Raw genomic sequence first — 20634 nt, forward strand, 5'->3', positions numbered from 1 at the left:
AATTTCCTCCCTCGGCGGCTCATAGTGAGCCGTAGTAGGTGGCGGAGCCCTCTTCGCCGCGGACGGCGCAATGTTCTTCGCCTTTTGGCGGAACTATAGGGTTGGGCAGGCAGGAGGAGCCATTGGCGAGGTATGTGGAGGATCCCGGCGAGGAATGAGCTGGGGAGATTAGATTAATGAGCTCGACCAAGGAAAAATCACCTGTGAGAAGCTCACAGCGAATAACCTCATCATTCAACCCCCAGAGCTGCGTCGTGCCAGCTCACCCGGTTGGCAAGCTCGAGAAATTCCTCCACATATCGCGCCAACCTCAGGCCGCCCTGCCGCAACCTGCATAGCGCGACTTTGGCCGGAGTCATGATGTCCTTGGTCTCCGGCTTTCGTCTGGCTTTCTGTAGCGGTCGGATCTTCTGTTATGGTTCGGTGGTTGTGGATGAAGGAGGCGCAAGGCAAAGGCATAAACAAAAGGCGTAATCTTTAATGAACAGATTCAACACACGTACCACACTTAGTAAACTCAAGATCCGACAAACATATAGGCAGAACTGAGGATTTATAAAGGGAGAGGAACAAACGAGGAAACAAGATGATTAAATCAAACACAGGTGATAGGGATCATTAATTAACAGAACTAGGACAGAAACTAAAACAGGAAGAACCAAATAAGGTAGAAACAGAACAAAACCAAAACTGACACGTTACAACGAGTATACTAGTACACTGATATTTGTATACTTACTACATAGAGTATACTTAAATATATACTTGAACTTTACTTAAGTATACTTAATAAGGGAGGCCTTAAACATATTACAGAATACAAGAATGTGAGAAAAACAAACTTCACTGTTTCAATTGTTGTCAAGCACAATTCCCCCAAACTAATACTTCAGGACAGTAATCAAGTAAAATTACTCAAGTATTTACACCCCTGTGGTTGAGTAAACCAAGCACTCACCTTTACTCTGAGTTTCAGAAAGTTTTCAGGCTTTCAGTCAAAAGTTAGAAAGAGAAGAACCAGAAAGACATTCAGAAAGCAGAGTGCAAAATCCAGCATGAAACGAGGATAAGAAGTGCCACATATCAGTGATGCTGAACTTACTGGCTCTGTTCATAATCCAGTTCGGCACTTACAATATGGCTGTATTACTTCCTCAATAAACAACTACACATCAGAAAAGTTCATACTAATAATTATAAAGATGGAAGTGTTTGGAACACTTGCTTGGGAATGTGGTCAGAATTGCTGCAGAAAGTGCTTGTGTATACACATAACATATTTAGGCTATTTATACTTTTATATACTTTTAGGTTTTTCATTAATAACTGCTATTTTTTAACTGTGCCAAAGAGACTGACAATCGAGCAAAGAACTATCAGTTTTGATCACCAGACTGTTACTGGCACAGTAATTCAAAGAGAGAATTAGATTAGATTATGTAAAGATTTAGACACAAATAGGAAAATGTTCAAATCAATCCTAAACTGGACTGGCAGCCAATGAAGAGCTCTCAGAATTAGAAAGGCATGGTCATATTTGCGACCTTTCTTGAGAAATCTAGCCACAGCATTTTGAACCAATTGTAGACGAATGACTTGGAAATGCCACAATACTAAGAATTACTAATAATCCAGACAGGATTTAGAGACAGGTATTAAAAGCATTAATAACTCAAGAGTCTTTTTTTTCAGACAAAAGTGTTTGATTTTAGATAGTAGGCAGAGCTGAAAAAGCTTGAAGCAACAATAGAGGAAATGTGTTTATCTAATGTTAGCCGAGTATCTAAGAAAACACCAGGGTTCTGTACTCGTTGGAGACTGAAAACAGCATTCCCAGCTTGATGTTATTGACCTCAGATTTGTCAGATAAGACAAAAACTATCACCTCCATCTTGGATTCTTTCGAAGATAGAAAATTCTAACTAGAGCTCTACCTCATCCAGACATGCTAATAGCATTGCAGAGGGGTCTTTCTTTTTATCAGTAGATAAACTTGAGTATAATCTGCATAAAAGTGGAATGATGTACCATGCCTTCTTTTCATCAAACCTAAGGGAAGCAAACAAAGAGAGAAGAGCAATGGGACCTGAGGAAGACTAGAGTCAAGAGCACCATTGCCTAGCTTGATGGAAAAATATCTGTCTGATAAATAAGATTTGAACCAGTAAAGAACTAAACATTTCGCAGCAGAGCAGATCAGGTTGTTTTGAGCAATGTGAATTACTGTAGACACTCTTATTACTGTGTGCATTTTCAAACTCAGAAATAAAACAGCAGTGGTTAAGCACCATGTCCAGTGTTTGACCAAATAGAGTCCTTTATTCCTGCGTTCCTCAAATCCGATCCAGTAGGGCCAAACTCACCCATCTGGCCAGTTGTTCAGAAAATTTAATCTGGATCAGAACGATCTGGATTTGGAAATCCCATGTTTTGCTATCCAGGATCAGGTAATCCATTTTACTTTAGTGCCGGTTTTTCAAAGCAAAATTGGATTGGATGACCCTGATCCAGATACACACTTTTTCAGATTTCCAAATCTGGATTACTAGTGCTCTAGGAAGCCCCTAAAGGGACATGATGATGGGAAAAAAAATCCAATTGTTTTGCATTCTACTTTTGCATTGCATTTACACAACTAACTACTTCTGACTCTGATGATTGTGCCAATTTAGTTTACAATCAGGATAAAAAGAATCCAGTTTTTTAGGATCAAAAGTATCCCAAACTTACTAAAACGTTTTGAACAACACAAACTGAGTATTTAATCCAGATCAAAACTAAAATTGGATTCTGTGATCTAATCCGAATTCAGAATCCTTTGTTTATTTTGAACAACCCATTTTCAAAATTTGATCCAATCCACTGACTAAAATCTGATCAGTTCTGAACGACTGGCCCCAGAAGACCTTGATGAGATTGTTCAGGTGTGTTTGATTGAGTTGGAGCTAAACTCTGCAGGGAAGTGGCCCTCCTGGGCAAGATTTAGGGAACAATGAAATCACCAACCAATAAAAAAAAAAAAAAAAATCTAATACTGCTAATTGTAGTGATAAACCCCATCAATTCAGTAATTTAAAGAATAATTTTTTTTAACAAGATGTGGATGGCAATTAATCACTAGTAACAAAACAGGACCGTTTCAATCAAATCTTAATAACACGGCTTCAAACCTTAGCTGAAACCATTTCCAATGAGCAAGGAAAGCCTGTTGAAAACCGTATAAACAAACTGCATCAGCCTTACAGGTATCAAAAACTGAGGTCCAGCAGCATTTGCTGATCAGAAGTCAGAAGTGCACAGCAATTTGAAAACAAAAGAAATAGCCAGAAAAAAACAAAAAGGGGAGTTAGGGTTATGGTTAGGGCACTACCTTGTCTGAAGATGCAGCTGCACTGGGCCACATTATTGCCTATAAGATTGTGATGCATGGCAAACTCACATTCACAATGAAGAAGTAATGAAGAAGAGGTTCAAGGACTCTCTGAAGAAGTCCGTGTTACTTGTAACAGTGACACAGTCATTGGGCTAACTGTGCATTGAGGACAGATTTAAAAACAACGACCCTCGGCGCATGTGGACAGGCATCCATGCCCTCACAGACTATAAATGAGCAAACAGTACACCCCCAAGCAGCAATGCCACCCTCCCTGACGAACTGAACAACTTTTATGCTCGCTTTGATCGTGGAAACACAGAACCACCCATCAAAGCTGAGCTCACACCTGACGACTTGCCGCTCACACTTTCCACCAGGGACGTGTGTGCCACCTTGCGTAAGGTGAACTCACACAAAGCTGCCGGCCCTGATGGCATCCATGGCCGAGTGCTTAGGGCCTGTGCAGAACATCTGGCTGAGGTCTTCACCAACATTTTCAACCTCTCTTTGGCCCAAGCCATTGTTCCCAACTGCTTCAAAACAGCCACCATTGTACCTGTACCAAAACATGCTGGTGCAGTGGCCCTCAATTACTTCCGACCAGTTGCTCTTACTCCCATTATTGCAAAGTGTTTTGAGAGGCTGGTTATTTCCCACCTGAAAACATGCTTGCCCCCAACACTGGACCCATACCAGTTCGCCTACAAATCCAACAGGTCGACTGAGGATGCCATTGCCTCAGCTCTCCACTCTGCCCTGACGCACCTGGACAGAACCAACACATATGTCAGGATGCTATTCATTGATTTCAGTTCCGCCTTCAATACAGTTATCCCATCCACACTGATCTCCAAGCTCATTGATCTTGGCATCAGCCCCTCCCTCTGTAACTGGACCCTGGACTTTCTCACCAACAGACCACAGTCTGTTAGGATCAGTAACCACACCACAGGGCTGTGTGCTGAGCCCAATCCTCTACTCCTTTTTCACCCACGACTGCATACCTGTACATGGCTCTAACTCCATAATCAAGTTTGCAGATGACACCACGGTGGTAGGCCTGATCAGCTGCAATGATGAGACGGCCTACAGGGATGAGGTCCAGCATCTAGCAACGTGGTGTGCCAACAACAACCTTGCACTCAACACCCAGAAGACCAAAGAGCTGATTGTAGACCACCGGCAGACTAAGAAGGACCACACACACACACCCATCTACACTGATGGGACCGAAGTGGAGCGCGTGGCGAGCTTCAAGTTCCTTGGTGTCCATCTCTCTGAGGATCTCTCCTGGACCCTGAATACCTCCATACTGATCAAAAAGGCACGGCAGCACCTTTACTTCCTTAGTTTCTTTCCCTCAGCTGTCAGCCTACTGAACTCCAATCTCAGGCGCTGAACACTACATCCAAGATGGACCACCTAATGGTTATGTAAATGGTTGTAAAAAAAAAAAAAAAAAACTAATATTTATTTATATACTTTGTTATTTGCACTTCTGGTTAGATGCTAACTGCATTTCATTGACTCTGTACTTGTACTCTGCACAGTGACAATAAAGTTGAATCTAATCTAATCTAATCTTATGGCTTCTCGCATAAAATTGTCTTAACCACACCATTGTCCTCAAACATACATAACATTAAAATCACAGATATCGAAAAAACACATCAGATCGTTCCACCTAAGTGTTTTGATTCAAACATCCAATTACTGCAGGTATAAATGAATTCTTATAGACGTTTCTCTCTGCCCTGGGCAATTAATGCAGACTTAAACATCAGGTTTTGTTTTGTTGCGTTTGCGACTCCACAGTAAAAGATTAACATTTTCCATTTCCGTTTTCCAAAGATGAACCATTTTGCTTTTGGAAAATTGACTTTAACCGTGGGACACTAGTTAAGTCATCATTTGTATGATGAGGTGGAGAGTGAGAATAAGAGGCTGGCACAGCTGAACACCATTTACAGGACTTTAAAACGTGCCTGTTTTGAGTACATGGGGTTTCTCCTTTGTTTTGCACTTCCCGGCCAGTGTATGTTCTGTGGACATTTTCCAGACTGTCTTCTGAATACCTGGAGCTGAGGAAGATATTAAGTAATAAGGGGCAACAGCTCTGTGATTGATTTGCATCCAGCTGCTAGTTGTTCCAAAGTCTTCTCCCTGTCAATCCCTGAGCATTAAGCCATAAAACAACTATCAAAGAAGGTTTTCAGGACGGAGAGACGCAAACTTACACCCTAATACACTGGCTTCATGATTAAAATCCCACCTTCATATCCTTGAAAAGAAAGCTAATAATGAAGGTGGTGTGGTCTGTATGTTAGTGTCACACAAAAGAAAGAGTATTCGATAAAAGAGGCAAACTGTTGAGATATCGTGATTATTATATAACAGATTTAAATCTACAAGTATTTGTTTTATCAGAAGTCATCGTTATCTATTCTCAGTGTTATTTACTGAGTAATAAATTGTTGTGCGTCATTTTTTTGTCTCTTAAGAAGCATGTATTAGTTACAAAACACTCAGCTCAGCTCATCTCCACCCTTGGACCCAACCCAGTACATGTACAGTATATGCGTTTTCAATGAGAATTAAACAGCCAATTGTTTGCATACGAGGAATAGATTAATCAGGTCATTTCTTAAAGAAAATGCATATATTTTCTGTTCCTAAGATTAATGCAGTATTGTATATAATGATCAGACGCATGAGCATTTTTGGGGTTTCCAGGTTAAAGAGGTCCTGAAAGCAGTTGAAATGAGAAGCTGCTGATTTATAAGGTCCTTCCCTTCAATATTTATGAAATGTTCAAAACTTTATATTCTAACATTAGGTTAGATTAAATATTATGGTCATGATGTAAGTATGACTGAACTTTGGTCCGAGTCATAAATATGTTTTCCGATCAGAGATGTAATAAGGATGTTCAGCTGGAATGAATCTCACAGATCTTTGAACTCTTTTATGGCCGAGAGTGCACTGATATTGCACCCATAACTTAAAATGAGATTAAAGTCAGCTCTGTCTTGTAAGCACGACATAACCCAGCACCGCTGCATGGAGTAAGCGTCAGCGCTTGGAAATGGAGGAACTGAAGCAGCGAGGACGCAAGAGGGAAGGCCGCCACAGGTGAAAGACACAACATCATTAATATAATCAATATTCTGTTTACAGTCACAGCTCTCATTGAATTTTTCTGGTACAATATGTTGAATTCATCATGAATACAAAGCAGTGCTTTTATTTAAAAAATTAAACTCAACAGTACCACATTCAAATAACAGAAATTATGAAAATATTTTATATTGTTATTGATTATTTAGATTAATATTTAAATATTAAAACTATTTCATTTAATCTTATTTCATATAAAATAATCTTGAGTAAAACAGCTGGATTAAAGTTTCAATATGAAAGGTACACTGTCATTTGGACATTAGAAGTAGTTAGAAATAAATTAAATTGTGTGTGTGTGTGTGTGTGTGTGTGTGTGTGTGTGATTATTACATTAAAAAGCGCTATTTACACCTGGGCCCGTATTCATGAAAAATCTTAGCGCTAAGAGTTGCTCCTTGTAACAAAATTCTAAGACAATTCTTAGAAATGTGGATATTTCCTCTTAAAATTAAAGAAAAGATCCTAGTAAAGAAGAAAGTATTGCCCTTAAAAGAGGTCTTAAGGTCAAAATTGTTAGGAGTACGGACGAGGACTTTTAAGGATCTTAAGAGTTTCTTTAGCAGAGGAGAAAATGTACGAAACATGAAGAGGGAGAAGAAATGTGTTGCACACAATGCATGACAGCGAGTTAATAAGACGCTACACATTAGATCGTGCAGGGATCATGTTTGTGACCGATCTTATTAAAGACATGCTAACAACTCCGACACCACGCAGAAATGCCACAGCGCCAGAAATGGACGTAATCACTACATATATTATTGGCAACTGGAAAAATGCAACTATGCAGCAGTGATGATTTGGGTCTGTCACAACCAGAGTTGGGTATAATGTGTTACTCAGTAATGCATTACTGTAATCTAATTACTTTTCCTGGTAACGTAGTAACGTAACGAGTTACATTATAAATGTATGTAATTTGATTATAGTTACTTATGTCAACAAAATGACGTTACTTAAGTTACAAATGCAATGTAAAAAAAAAATGAAGTAAAAATCATGTTTTGCGCATCAGTATGCCCTTTAATTAATCACCGGAGAATGCGAGCTAAAATGCAGACGAGTCCAACAACGTTTAGATGCAATGAAAGGTTGCCATCATATTTCAAAAGTGAATGTGAACAAGTTTATGTCACAGTAACACTAATAAAGTAAAAAAAATGATTGATTCATCAGAATGAGATCAAGCGTAGGATAAACCGCGTCGGCATCACAATCCAAGGCTTATTCCTCATTCCTTCTTCCAAAAACTAAAAATAGCCGAGATGAACTTGAATCTTTGCGTTTACGTGAGAATTTTAGTTTTCAACATGACTTCATTTAATAAGACACTTCAAGCTTTCTTTAGATATACTGTATTTCTCATGTCATTTTCGTTCATTCTAGTGACTCGTTTCAGAAAGATATTCACAGAGACTGAGAATGCAGAAAGCGCACCCTATTTGTTTTCTTTATTTTACAAAGCCAAAAAAAAGAAAGAAAGACAAGTTTTGTTGATATTGGGAGTGAATCAGGATAACAAATAATAGGCCTACTTAAGTTTTTTTTTTTTCAGTCAATATGAAATTAATGAAATAACTATACTTTTCAAGTTATCTAACCTAAAATATACACTACAAAGAGAAACTCAAAGTAAACTTGAAAGTAACTTAAAATTGTAATCTGATTACTTTTTAAATGCAGTAATCAGTAATGTAATCAAATTACAATTTTAAAGAAGTAATTACTCATTTGTTGTGGATTACATTTTTTTAGTAACTTACCCAACACTGGTCACAACCCTCTATAAGCAAAGAGATCTCACAAACAATTACAGCACATCCAGAACCTTATTGTGTCGCTGTTCATTTCCTACAAAATATGTTAAGTATGAAAGCATGGTAAATAAAAAAATAAAGAATATATATACATATATATTGTGTGTGTGTGTGTGTGTGTGAGAGAGAGAGAGAGAAAATAGTAAAACAGGAAAAATTCTGAATTTCTGAAAAAATTTATTTCCTTCTGGACAACCAACCAATCATAGTCTTTAAAAGACTGTGTCATAGCTAGCAACGGGGTCAGCCCCGGCTCCTCACTAAGATAAATGTTTTTGTCTTTTCCTCGCTCAGAGTTGCTCTCAGACTGGTCCTGAATCACTCTTAAGCTAAGACTCCTACTTAGAAATGTTTAAGCTAAAATAGGAGCTCTCTGAGAGGATTCCTAGAACCTTTAAAAAAACCGGGCCCAGATACCCTTCAATTTAGTTTTGATGGTGTATCCTAATATATTTAGGTTAATCCACTAATGCTAAGTAACATTATTTCTTTATTTTTTATTTGAGTAAAATCAATACATTTTGATGTTACCACAAAACACATTTTTAGGTTACCATGTTTTTTTTTTTTCAGTGCGTGTGTGTGTGTAAGAAAGTGGTAACCTGTATTTGTTACATTAACAGCTTTTTCTACATTACTTTATTTGAAATGTAGATGTTAACACATGAAGCACATTTTTAGGTTGCTGTTTTTTCTGTGTGTGTGTGTGTGTGTGTGCAGACAGTATATATAGTAATACAGAAAATAATACTGATGTAATATGGCAATATTTATAACATTCCTTTTGTCTTGTCTTTAATTACCTCTTAAATTCTCCAAACTGAGTAGCTACATTTGTACATGCATTATAAATATGGTCTACAACCAGGAAATGTCAGGTCAGTGGTGTGTGGTGCATTGAGCAAGAAGGCATGAAAGTGTCATATCATAAATTTATGTTGCCATGGAGTGACTGTTTGTATTCACAATGTAGAGCACAACCTCAACAGCCTTAATGCTTATAAACTGGTAAAAAAATATTATAGACAAACTTTTAATGTCATTTTATAAGGAAATGTGTACAATGACATCTATCCAGTCCTGATATGAGAGAATAGTGATATGCAGCAGAAATAATGAGCTGCAGAGTCATGTCACAGCTGTTGTTTTACACATGTAGCACATTCATTTCACGTATAATCATGAGAGGAACACACAAGCATCACATTCATCATCCCTCAGAGCAAAAGAACACAGTTGCTTTTCTTCACTCTGAGTTTTGACCTCTTACAATGACTGTCTGCACAGGGACACCTGGGATCCGTTCCAGCTGAACCCGATCGGAGCCGAAAAAGAGAAGAAGAGAACATGCTTTCGTATTCTGCAGAGCTTGGTGGCCGTTATCGTGGGCCTGCTCGTGTTGGTTAGCGGGGTTATGAGCAAGGTGAATCATAACTATTACACGCTCATAAATATTTATAGAGGATAATTGCACCACCGCCCGTTGCTGTTTACTCGGAGAGTGATTGTGCATCTCCATGCTGACGTGTACATTCACAGGATTTATGCTTACAGATACGTTTGTCTCAGTTTCTGTGCACACACAGCGCTGTTGAGTCATTGAATTATTTTAATCTGTCACCAGGATTTGATTTTTCTTTTATCATAGTCATAGTTTAGACATTAACATCTTGTAAATTTTGCAATTCTTAAATGATCAAAGACCAAGAAGGACTTGCTGAAGACAGGCTGGGCATTGTACTTATATTTTTATTGTACATTGTTCTTATTTTTTTATGTAAGTGCATAGTAGTTAAGGCCACCTAATATAAAGCAGTACCTTCATGGATGATTATGTGTAATAATCCAACGCATTAAAGGCATTTTTTTGTATTGTAGGGCTCTCTGCTGGTCTTGACCACTCTGACCAGTCCAGTGTCTTTGAGAAACAATGTGGACAAACAGTTCTACACGCTGATGTTGATGTGTGTGCTAGTGATGCCAAACCTGCTGATGTTCCTGAAGTCTCTGTGGAAGTGTGTCTTCAAGAGCTATGTGTCCCCTAATCCAAGGACACTGGGAATCGTGAGTTGACATGATGCATATTAACACGAGAACACTCCTTTCGCCAATATTACATAGAAAAAGACATGCACAAGTCCAACAGTTCCTTATACGTGGGTTTTTAAGTGGCTAATGAGGAATGAAAATGAGAAAGTCAAATGTGATGCATTGGCTCGTGAATGAAACTGGTAGAAATAGATGGATAAATTACAAGTAAACAGCTCACTCAGATATCACTGCTTTCTGATGTCAAAATCAAACTTGAAATTGCTTCAAGTACTGTGAGTGAGTAAAAAGCAAATCTCCAATGTGCAAGACCATCATAACACCGGCAGTGTTTACTGAGCATGTTGATGACTAATGCAAAAATGTTATACACACCATCTGAAATTTGTCACATTATAAAGCAGGGGTTTCCATCCCTGTCCTGGAGATCCACCTTCCTGCAGACTTCAACCAGCTCCAACAAACCGGTCTGTAATTATCAAGTAACCTTGAATGGCTTTGATTGTGTTGGAGCTGAACTCTAAAGCATAGGTCTACAACCATGCTCCTGGGGATCCACTGTCCTGCAAAGTTTCTTTCCAACCTGCTTGAGCCCATCTGGACTGTGACTTTTCAAGTGATCCTGAAGACCTTCATTAGCTGGTTCAGGTGTGTTTGATTAGGGTTGGAAAGTGGGTCCCCAGGAGCAGGTTTGAAGATCAATGCTCTACAGCAGCAGTTCTCAATTCCAGTCCTCGCATTCCCCCGCTCTGCATATTTTGCATGTCTCTCTTTATTAACACACATGATTCAGTTAATCAGCTCCTTAGAAGTGAGCTCTGTACATGAACTGTGTTCCGATCGACATGCTCCCTACTCTCTGAGCAGGGTAAAGCCGTTGAAGTTTACTTCACTTCAGATCATTCATTCATGGATTTGCACTGTGCCACAGCCTGCAGCATCTTCACACACAGATGAAACTTACTAGAGAAGTGTGAAATGTGACATAATATACCTCTGTAAATAAATACAATTTAAATTCACATCTCACACACTTCAATGCCCTTTGAATGGAACATATACGCTCGCTTCGAACTGGAATCATGGCGGAATATCCTGTGATGTCCACTTTGAGAGAAACATACAAAATATGCAGAGCGGGGGTACGCGAGGACTGGAATTGAGAACCGCTGCTCTACAGGACCGTAGCTCTCCAGGAATAGAATTGAATACCCCTCCTTTAAAGCACCACCAATAAAAATATGAAAGCTAAAATGTGAGCTGACATACTCTCTTGATGGGCAACTGATCTACTAGTTGACCATACTGATCTAACCCGTTGCCAAGGTGGTTTACCTGCACTAACCCAGCAAGTTTATACACCAAGATATCCATAGGGAACTGGTGGTCCAGTTAATCAACCACTTAGACCTGGTTGGACCAACCAAAGAGCATGAAAGACCAGCTTTGAAACCTATGCAAAACCAAGCTGAATTTATTTGGACTTTCCAGCAGGTTAGACATACCAGATGATCATTTAGCGTAGGACATTGACTCAGTCTGCTCATGCTATTATAAAATAATGATGTCTTGATGGCAGAGGAGTAACTCCTGGTGTAGATCCTGGACCTCAAACATGCATGAACTGATGAAATGTGTAGCTTGAATGCTATGGAAGTCTCAGTGTGCATATGTTACGATTATTGTTAATGCTTCTGCAGATGTGTGGGATTGAAAGTCTGGTGGCTATCGGGACCGCGATCCTGGTGCTCATTGTGATGCCTAAGCTTGATGTTCTCACAAACCTCTGCATCCCTGGAGGCATTTGCATCCTTTCGGCCGTGTTTCAGATCGCCTTCCGCTTGCAGACACAGAGCTGGATGATCCTCTACCCCATATGCTCCCTCATCCTAGTGCTCAGCGGCTACGTTCTACTGGCGATCGACTACTATGTGAGAGAATCCTCTTATGTGCCAGGACAAGTAGACGATTGCTACATTTATGTAGGCATTGCAATTTTTGCTTCGCTGCTAGTTTCTCTGAACTGGTGGGAGAACCCTTTTCAGGCCAGCACTAACATTCAGGAAATGCTCAGTGAACTGGACACTTTCCGAGACACTGTTCATCTGTTCACCAGCCTCATTCGAATAGCACTAACTTTGGGGGTGTACTTTCTGTATTACTGCCTGATCGTTGAAGCCAATGCTCGCATTGACTGGGATGCTTTCACCAAAGCCAGTAAAGACACGGTAGAGATAGGCCTTGGGCTGTTTTTCCTGCAGGCGTTCTGCTCTGCTGCCTGCCACTGGTTCGGAGTCGTGGCCTGCAAGATCCACTCGATGACGTTTGCTTTTGCTATGCCTGTGTCGTTAACTGGTCCAGCGACGCTAATCCTGGGCATAATACTGTTCTTGACGCAAGCTGATAGTTTGGTCCCTTCATCACAAACTGCTAGCTTATATACCTCCAGCGAAAATTTTACAGTTCAAACTCCTTTCTGGTCGTTTTGTCATGAACTTGAAGCTCTCAAAGACGTCAACACCACCCCGGTCGTGATGCTGGAAATTTCCTATAGTATCTGCAAAACGTCACTCAACAACCCAAACGCCATGTGGCCTTTCTCCATGTTGGCGCTGGAGGGGGTCTGCATGTGGCTCGGCCTGGTCTCATGCACGTATTATGTGTGGAAAATCAAGGTGCAGAGGATCGAACGCACGTCCCAACTTTTCGTACGCCGATTGTATGAATCTGCCTTCATTGACCTCTCTATGCTGCTGAACACGAAAATGAAAGTCATTCGCACGGCAAACAAGGAGAGGTACATGTAAAGTCATGATTTCTATGAAATTATACACATAATACAGTACAAGTGCATGAATTTAGTCAAATTCTGAACGTTTCCTTTCCTACTTTCTCTCGTTTAGTAGTGGTAACGATGCAGTGGAAAACTGTGTCATTTACCTTTGTGCAACAATGTGGCATGAAACATACGATGAGATGCTGAAAATCACGACTTCAATGTTCAGGTATTTATACAGTGATGGATGAGTATTTATATTTCAGCTCAATGCCCAGTTGGTTGAACCCCCTTAAGTAAAGAAAGCACCTAGCTTTAAATGATCGCTAAGGCTTTTCTTCACGTAAGGCATTGGTCTCAAACTCAATTCCTGGAGGGCCGCAGCTCTGCACGTTTAGCTCCAACCAGCTCCAAATCACACCTGCTTGGAAGTTTCTAGTGATCCTGAAGAGCTTGATTAGCTGGATCAGGTGTGTTTGATTAGGGTTGGAGCTAAACTGTGCAGAGCTGGGGCCCTCCAGGAATTGAGTTTGAGACCAATGACCTAAGGGGTTTTAAACAACCAGCTGCAGTTCTTCATTCGTTTGGCTTGTTTGTTGGTTTCAGATTGGACAGATACCGAGGGGATCCGAAGGAGGAACACAAGGACTGCTTTGACTTTGAGTGCCATATTTATGTAGATGATGCCTTCATGGAAGAAAAAGACACTGAGAGAAAGCTTGTGAACTCTTATGTTAGCGACCTTATAGATGTAGTCACGGAGGTGTACAGGTAAGGTTTCCTGATGTTGAAGATGTATATTTCAAAACCAACTGTAAACTAAATTTCACAGTTTTTGCCTTCAAGGGTATTTACAAACAAGGAGCCCGATGAGGTTTCCATCATTGAAACGCCATATGGCGGTCGCCTTGTGATTGTCATGCCAGAGGGAAACATGTTTTATGTCCACCTTAAAGACAAACAACTGATTCGAAACAAAAAGAGATGGTCACAGGTGAACATCAAAGTCTTATTCCTTAGAATGAAGAATAATTTAATCTTTGCAACACTGTTAAATGTTGACTATATACCTGAATCAGACTGAGCATGTGTGCATTTTCAGATCATGTACCTGTATTACCTACTTGGCTGGAAAGGATACAATGTCAAAAACCCTCAGAAAATAACAGTAAGTTTTCTGTTCGGTTTTCTTTCATTTTCGTTCATTGAGCATTCAGTCACTAGTGATGCTGGATAATTCAAGCGTCACTACTACTATTGCTCATACATTGGTTTAGTTATTTGAATAAACCCCTAAACTCCTTTCACTACATGCATAAATCGTACAACTTACATTAAAACATGGATGAAAAAACATGGATGAGCCATGTCTAGAGACCAGAGAGACACAAACGGGGACTCTTTTGACTTGAGGCAAAAGCTAGACACAGTTGACCTAGTAAGCATGTACGGCTGAAGATAACTTTTTGATGCTGTGTGTCCTCACAGAGACAAAACAACCCATGTCGTGCCAGTCTCATATCATTAGATGGTGAGAGTTATTTACTACCTTCTTATGACAATGACAGCAAGAGGAGGCATATATCTGACGAGAACACATATATCATGGCCTTGGATGGAGACACTGACTTCCAGCCCGCCGCTCTGATACTGCTCGTCGATCGTCTGAGAATGTATGACACCGTGGGTGCAGCCTGTGGACGGATCCACCCCACTGGAATGGGTAAAAATAATCAGTGTTCAGAGAGAAAAATCAAACAAGTGAACAGAAATTGTCATCATTTGAAAAAAAAAAAAAAAAAAAAAAAAAACTTTGCTTGTAGGGAAGGTAGAATGTCAAATTTCATAACAGCATTTCATAAAACTGACAAAAACCTGTACATGACTTAAAGGAAGAAAGAAGCTCCATTCTATTGCAGACAATGACATGCCCTTTTATAGGCCTGCTATTCAAATGCTGATCAACATACAAAGTCCACTTACATAAACGCTTCCAGGTAATCACTGCAGTTTTATATTAACACTGCATAATAGAGCCATCGAAAATATTTGATAGCTAATCTAAATAACCCATGACAGCCAGCATTTACAATATGATAACAGAGCTCAACAGAGCTATCTGAAAGACATAACCTGAATATAAAAATGCTCACATGCAGAATGCGCACTACACTCCAGCTTTCCATTGTTCAAGACAGTGATTTATGTTCTACGTCCCCATGTTTCAGGCCCAATGGTGTGGTATCAGAAGTTTGAGTATGCAGTGGGTCACTGGCTTCAGAAGACAGCGGAGCACGTGTTCGGCTCGGTTCTGTGCAGTCCAGGCTGTTTCAGTCTGTTCAGAGGATCTGCACTGATGGACGACAATGTCCTGAAGCGATACACTACCAAAGCCTCACGAGCCTCTGAGTATGTGCAGTATGATCAAGGTAAACTTGCCTAAGCTCAGAATCCCGTCCTGTTTCTATAGCATTGGATATCTCACTTGCATGCTAACTATCCAGTCTTGTTTACACTTAATAATTAACTTGAAGTTACATTATCTTATTTACATTTATTCATTTAGCAGACGCTTTTATCCAAAGCGACTTACAAATGGTGACAATAGAAGCAATCAAAACCAACAAAAGAGCAATAATACGCAAGTGCTATGACAAGTCTCAGTTAGCCTAATTCAGTACACGTAGCAAGTTTTTTTTTTATGTTTAACCTATTCCTGGTATGTATGGACACTTGCCATGTCTAGTACTACAGTGTTCTTATGCCTAATGGCTGAAAATGTGTCTTTTGGGACTGATTTCACCCTACTGCAGGGGAATGGCTAGAAAAAAGGCTTATCCCACATGTCAGTCCATGTTATCTGTTTATATTTAACAAAGAATAATATTTATTGTCCACACATATGACACAGATCTAACATTTTATATCAAAATTCAACAGCAACTAGCAATGTAATTTAATCAACATGATAAGGTTACATCCAGTATTGTTAACACTATTTTTCAGTGCCTCTGTTCAGAACAGTACAATACAGTAGATGGTTAGCAAGACTTACTGCATCTGATGTTTCTGTGTAGATAATTCTGCATGAATGTTGAGAGTCAGGTTCCACCATGCCTCATCAGTTCATCATGTTACTCATCCGCTCACATTTAGGTGAGGACCGTTGGCTGTGCACTCTTCTCCTGCAGCAGGGCTGGCGGGTGGAGTATAATGCTGCTTCAGACGCTTTCACCAACTCACCGCAAGAGTTCAAAGAGTTTTACAACCAGAGGCGTCGATGGGGACCTTCAACACTGGCCAACACTCTCGATCTGCTCCACAACGGGAAAGACACTGTCAGGAAGAACACCTCCATATCCATGCTCTACATCTTATATCAGATGTTCACTGTGGCTTCCTCCATCCTGGGACCTGCCTCTGTCACCCTCATGGTAGCAGGTAAATATTCAAAGAATAAGTAGGACGTATATGGAGGTTTGACTGCCCTGCTGGAAATGTCAGTTAAACCACCTTCTGATTGGCCTGAGGCTGACCTGGTAGACTATTTGGTCAACCTGTTTAGGGCTTGTGTATTGCCCAATCTGGTAGAGACCTGGTTGAGCTGTTTAACATGCAAGACAGAGCTTGGTTTACCAACCTGAACTCCTTAGGCTGGTATGACCTGGTCAAAAATACATCTCTGTGAATATATAAATGTATGGAAACTGCTAATTTTCTCATTCTTTTACATTTTAGGAGCTTTCCAATTTGTTTTTGGAATTGAAGGCACTCTTTCCATAATAATTGCTGTTGTACCTCCAGCTGTTTACATGCTCATATGTTTTGTGGCCAAACCCAACTTCCAAATCACAATTGCTGCCATTCTCAGTGTCATATATGCATTCCTGATGACTGCATCCTTCTTTTCCATTATTGGTAATCATTGCTAATTTTAGTTTTTAGTTTTTATGTGTGTGTTCAAAACATGCTTGGTGATATCCCATTTCATTGGACGTCTTATTTTAGGTGACATGGTTAAACAGGGAACATTTATAACTCCTACTGGACTCTTCCTGGTGTCTGGTGCGATCCTGTACATGGTGACAGCCATCCTTCATCCTCAGGAGTGCACTTTGATTCTCTACGGTCTGATGTACTTCATCTGCATTCCCAGTGGATATCTCCTTCTCACCATATATTCCCTTGTCAACATGCACATTGTATCTTGGGGCACTCGAGAAACCAACAAGGCAAAGGAAGAGAAAAAGCATGTGGGTGTTGTGTGCAATCGTGACTGCAAAATGTGCTGCTGGGATGTGAAAATCCAAGTCACTCAAGAGACCGAAAATCTAGTCCTTCAACAAATCCAGCAAGCCGTCAATCCAAATAAACCTGCTGCCAAAACCGAGCCAGAGGAGCTGAAGCCTCAGACCACCCATGAAGTTCAGAGCAACTTAGATGCGAACAAACACATCCTGGACTACATCGAAGAGATGCCTCGTAAGAAGGTCGAGTCCAAAGAGAATCTCAACAAGGACAACGAGGAAAAAGACAATTGCTCTGATAGAAGGTAAAGACTATGAAAATGTGTTAGCATTACATTTGCCATGCAGATGAAAAGTTTTTATATGTTCCCCAACTGCTGCTTCAAATCTTACAGTGGGAGTTCCAAAAGCTGTGAGAAAAAAGCAGACCCATTTAATGATGACACAGACTATGATGATGACGATGATGATGACTATGATTACGATGAGTACGATACTCTGGAGCCAAAAGAAGTTGTGCCTGAGAGTGGTAAGAGATGACATCTTATCATAAACCAGAGATTTTCAATCCATTCCTACAGGTATCTCTCTTATCTAGCACACGTGCTTCATGATAATCATGTCAGTACAGTATTCTATGAACTAAACAGGTGTCTCAGAATAGTAACGGAATGAGAATCTCTGATTCAAAGTGTATACACTCCTCATATGTACCCTATTCTGAGTGTAGAGTTGGTTTGTGCACTGAATTATTGTTTACATTGTTCTTATTTATACGGTCAGATTGGGTGAAGCCCGTGAAGGAAGAGTTCCTGAAGAAACTGACGTATGCAAATCTGAAGAGGAACCTTCAGGAGCAGATCCGATACACACTGAGAAACAAGAACCAGGAGGATCTGTGTGAGGAACTGGTGCTGATTCTAACCGACACCCTGAACGAGGAGCTGAGGGATAAAGTGGGTCCTGAGGACATCTTGAATGTGAGTCAGCTGGAGGAACTGCAGTATGCTCTGAACGAAGCCGCTAGGCGCATCGTGAAGACCAACCGCATCGAGAACGGAGCACAGCGACTGGAGCGGCGTGTCAAGAGGGCCATCGAAAGAACCCTTGTGGCTCCACAGGTTGAGAAACTATCTGAGGTAATGATTTCTGGGTGGTTCATGTTCTAATGAGATCTGCAGAAGTATAACATGTTCCTGGATCTCCATTCCCATCAATGCATCAGCACCTACCTTAACTCCAGCTAACCATAAACTACCACCTTAAAACCGTAACTGGGCAACTCTGGCCCTCAAGATCCACTTTGCGTAGCTTTGTTCCAATAAGGAACCTGTCTGTGGCTTTCTGGTACAGTGTTTCCCAACCCTGTACCTGCAGGCACCCCAATAGTACTTATTTTGGATGTCTCGCTTATCTGATCCATCCTTTTGAGATATTGTCTCTTTTAATGAGCTGTTGAGTTGATTCAGGTGTGTTCCCCAACAACAGGTTGACATGCATGCAAAGTCAAAATCACTTGCATTTATTTTTTACCTTATTTGCTCAACGACTCCCAAAAGATTAGCTCAATGACTAATTTTTTTGGTCGATTTCATTTGTTTGTGAGCGCAGTGCTGTTTTGTGTACAGCGTTACTGGGGAAATCTTTATTTTGAACACTCCAAAAGCAGCACCTAGTAGCAGAGAATGAATTTGCATTTTCAATCAGACCAACGCGAAAATCAAGTTTTCCTAGGTCTGCGTGCGCAACAAGTGAGTGGGCAATATGCTAATGTTTCATGTTGACATCAACGTGAAACGGCTTGGGATTCGTTTTATAAACGTCTCGTTTCAATGATTCAGAGTCAACTTTTTTTGAGAGACAATAACTTTATACTCGGTGCACTTTCAGATTTAAAACTTTGCAGCATGTTTTCATTCACTTAGAACTGTGTTACACACTGCATGAAAGGTAATTAAAAAAAAATCCATAATAGGGGCACTTCAATGGCAGTTGGCAAACCCCACTTAAAGGCACATACCGCCTCCTACTGTACAACAGCAGCAGGACAGCTGACGTAAGATAATGATCGAGCTTAGAAGAGCCGATACAAAAAAACAAAAAGCTTGATCGGCCCCGATCGTGATCCTTGAAATTGGCTTAGTAGCCTTTTTCAAGGTATCACATCCCTAGTTCAAATCATGGTCAAGCCTCATGTTAATGGCTAAGTGATAAGGCTAAGCTTAAGGAACAACAACAACAAAAAATACATTTATGTGTAACTCACATTTAGGAATTGTTTTTGGCTTATAGAGATATGGTTGGCAGGAATAATGTTCAAAGACCAATAAAGGATGTACATCCAATGAGAACTATCAGATGCTATCATTTAGCCTCATGGTAAGGGCTACGGTTAGGGTGTAGAACACCAATCTAAACCAGTTATGAGTAAGAATTGATTAGGAATTGGTTTTGGTCTAAAAGGTTAGGTTGGCTTTAACTGGTTGACAGGAATACTGTTCCAAGATCAACATATCATGTAGACTCATTTGGGTTAATCATGTTGGGAAAAGCTTCAGTAGATTTTCAATGGATAAGTAATGCATTTGGCTAAATTAAGTGGTTGACTACGCTCAAAATGTAAAGTCTTTTATATGCAGCCACATTATATATACAAGTTTCCTATTTTACCAGGATGAACACGATTTCTGGGATAAACTGTTAGAGCGTTATCTAAAACCCATTCAAGATGACAAAGCTCATCTCGATGAAGTGACACGGGAGCTGAAGTCGCTACGGAACAAGGTAATGTTGGCAAGCAAATACTTCATCGCTCCTGGCCCGTAACTCTATATACTAAATGAGAAATATTCTCTTTGTTTTGCAGGCAGTGTTTTTGTACTTCATAATTAATGTCCTGTGGATTGTAGCAACGTTCTTCCTTCAGGCCATTGGCACTGAGGTTCTGAGCATCAATATTCCAAAGTACTATCCTAACGGAACTCTGGCACCAGATCCCTTGAGGGTGGAGCCTTTGAGTTTGATGTTTCTGCTGTCATTCGCCCTTCTGCTCATCGTCCAGTTCTTGGCTATGCTTTACCACAGGTAAAACACGCATCACGTACTGCCACTTTGGCACCTGAACAATCAATCTACTGTTATATACACTGCCGTTCAAAACTTAGAATTTTTATGTTTTTTTATTTATGT

At 40.2% G+C, this 20634-nt stretch overlaps 1 protein-coding gene across 1 annotated transcript in view; it reads left to right on the top strand.

Annotated features, from left to right (window-relative positions):
• Positions 1–6461: 6461 nt before the first annotated feature.
• Positions 6462–20634, top strand: part of chs1 (chitin synthase 1) — a gene marked incomplete at both ends in the record, with an annotated part of 15078 nt that continues 905 nt past the window's right edge. Inside the window, 17 exons of the mRNA XM_079439317.1 lie at positions 6462–6508; positions 9661–9796; positions 10252–10437; positions 12123–13219; positions 13329–13427; positions 13805–13969; positions 14045–14192; positions 14301–14366; positions 14687–14921; positions 15427–15627; positions 16355–16639; positions 16937–17116; positions 17207–17750; positions 17841–17974; positions 18229–18584; positions 20119–20229; positions 20312–20529. Of these exons, the coding sequence (XP_079295443.1) occupies positions 6462–6508; positions 9661–9796; positions 10252–10437; positions 12123–13219; positions 13329–13427; positions 13805–13969; positions 14045–14192; positions 14301–14366; positions 14687–14921; positions 15427–15627; positions 16355–16639; positions 16937–17116; positions 17207–17750; positions 17841–17974; positions 18229–18584; positions 20119–20229; positions 20312–20529 (4208 nt within the window). The remainder of the gene's footprint in view (positions 6509–9660; positions 9797–10251; positions 10438–12122; positions 13220–13328; positions 13428–13804; positions 13970–14044; positions 14193–14300; positions 14367–14686; positions 14922–15426; positions 15628–16354; positions 16640–16936; positions 17117–17206; positions 17751–17840; positions 17975–18228; positions 18585–20118; positions 20230–20311; positions 20530–20634) is intronic.

Source organism: Barbus barbus, assembly GCF_936440315.1.
Source record: "Barbus barbus genome assembly, chromosome: 18".
In the NCBI taxonomy this organism is placed as follows: Eukaryota; Metazoa; Chordata; class Actinopteri; order Cypriniformes; family Cyprinidae; genus Barbus; species Barbus barbus.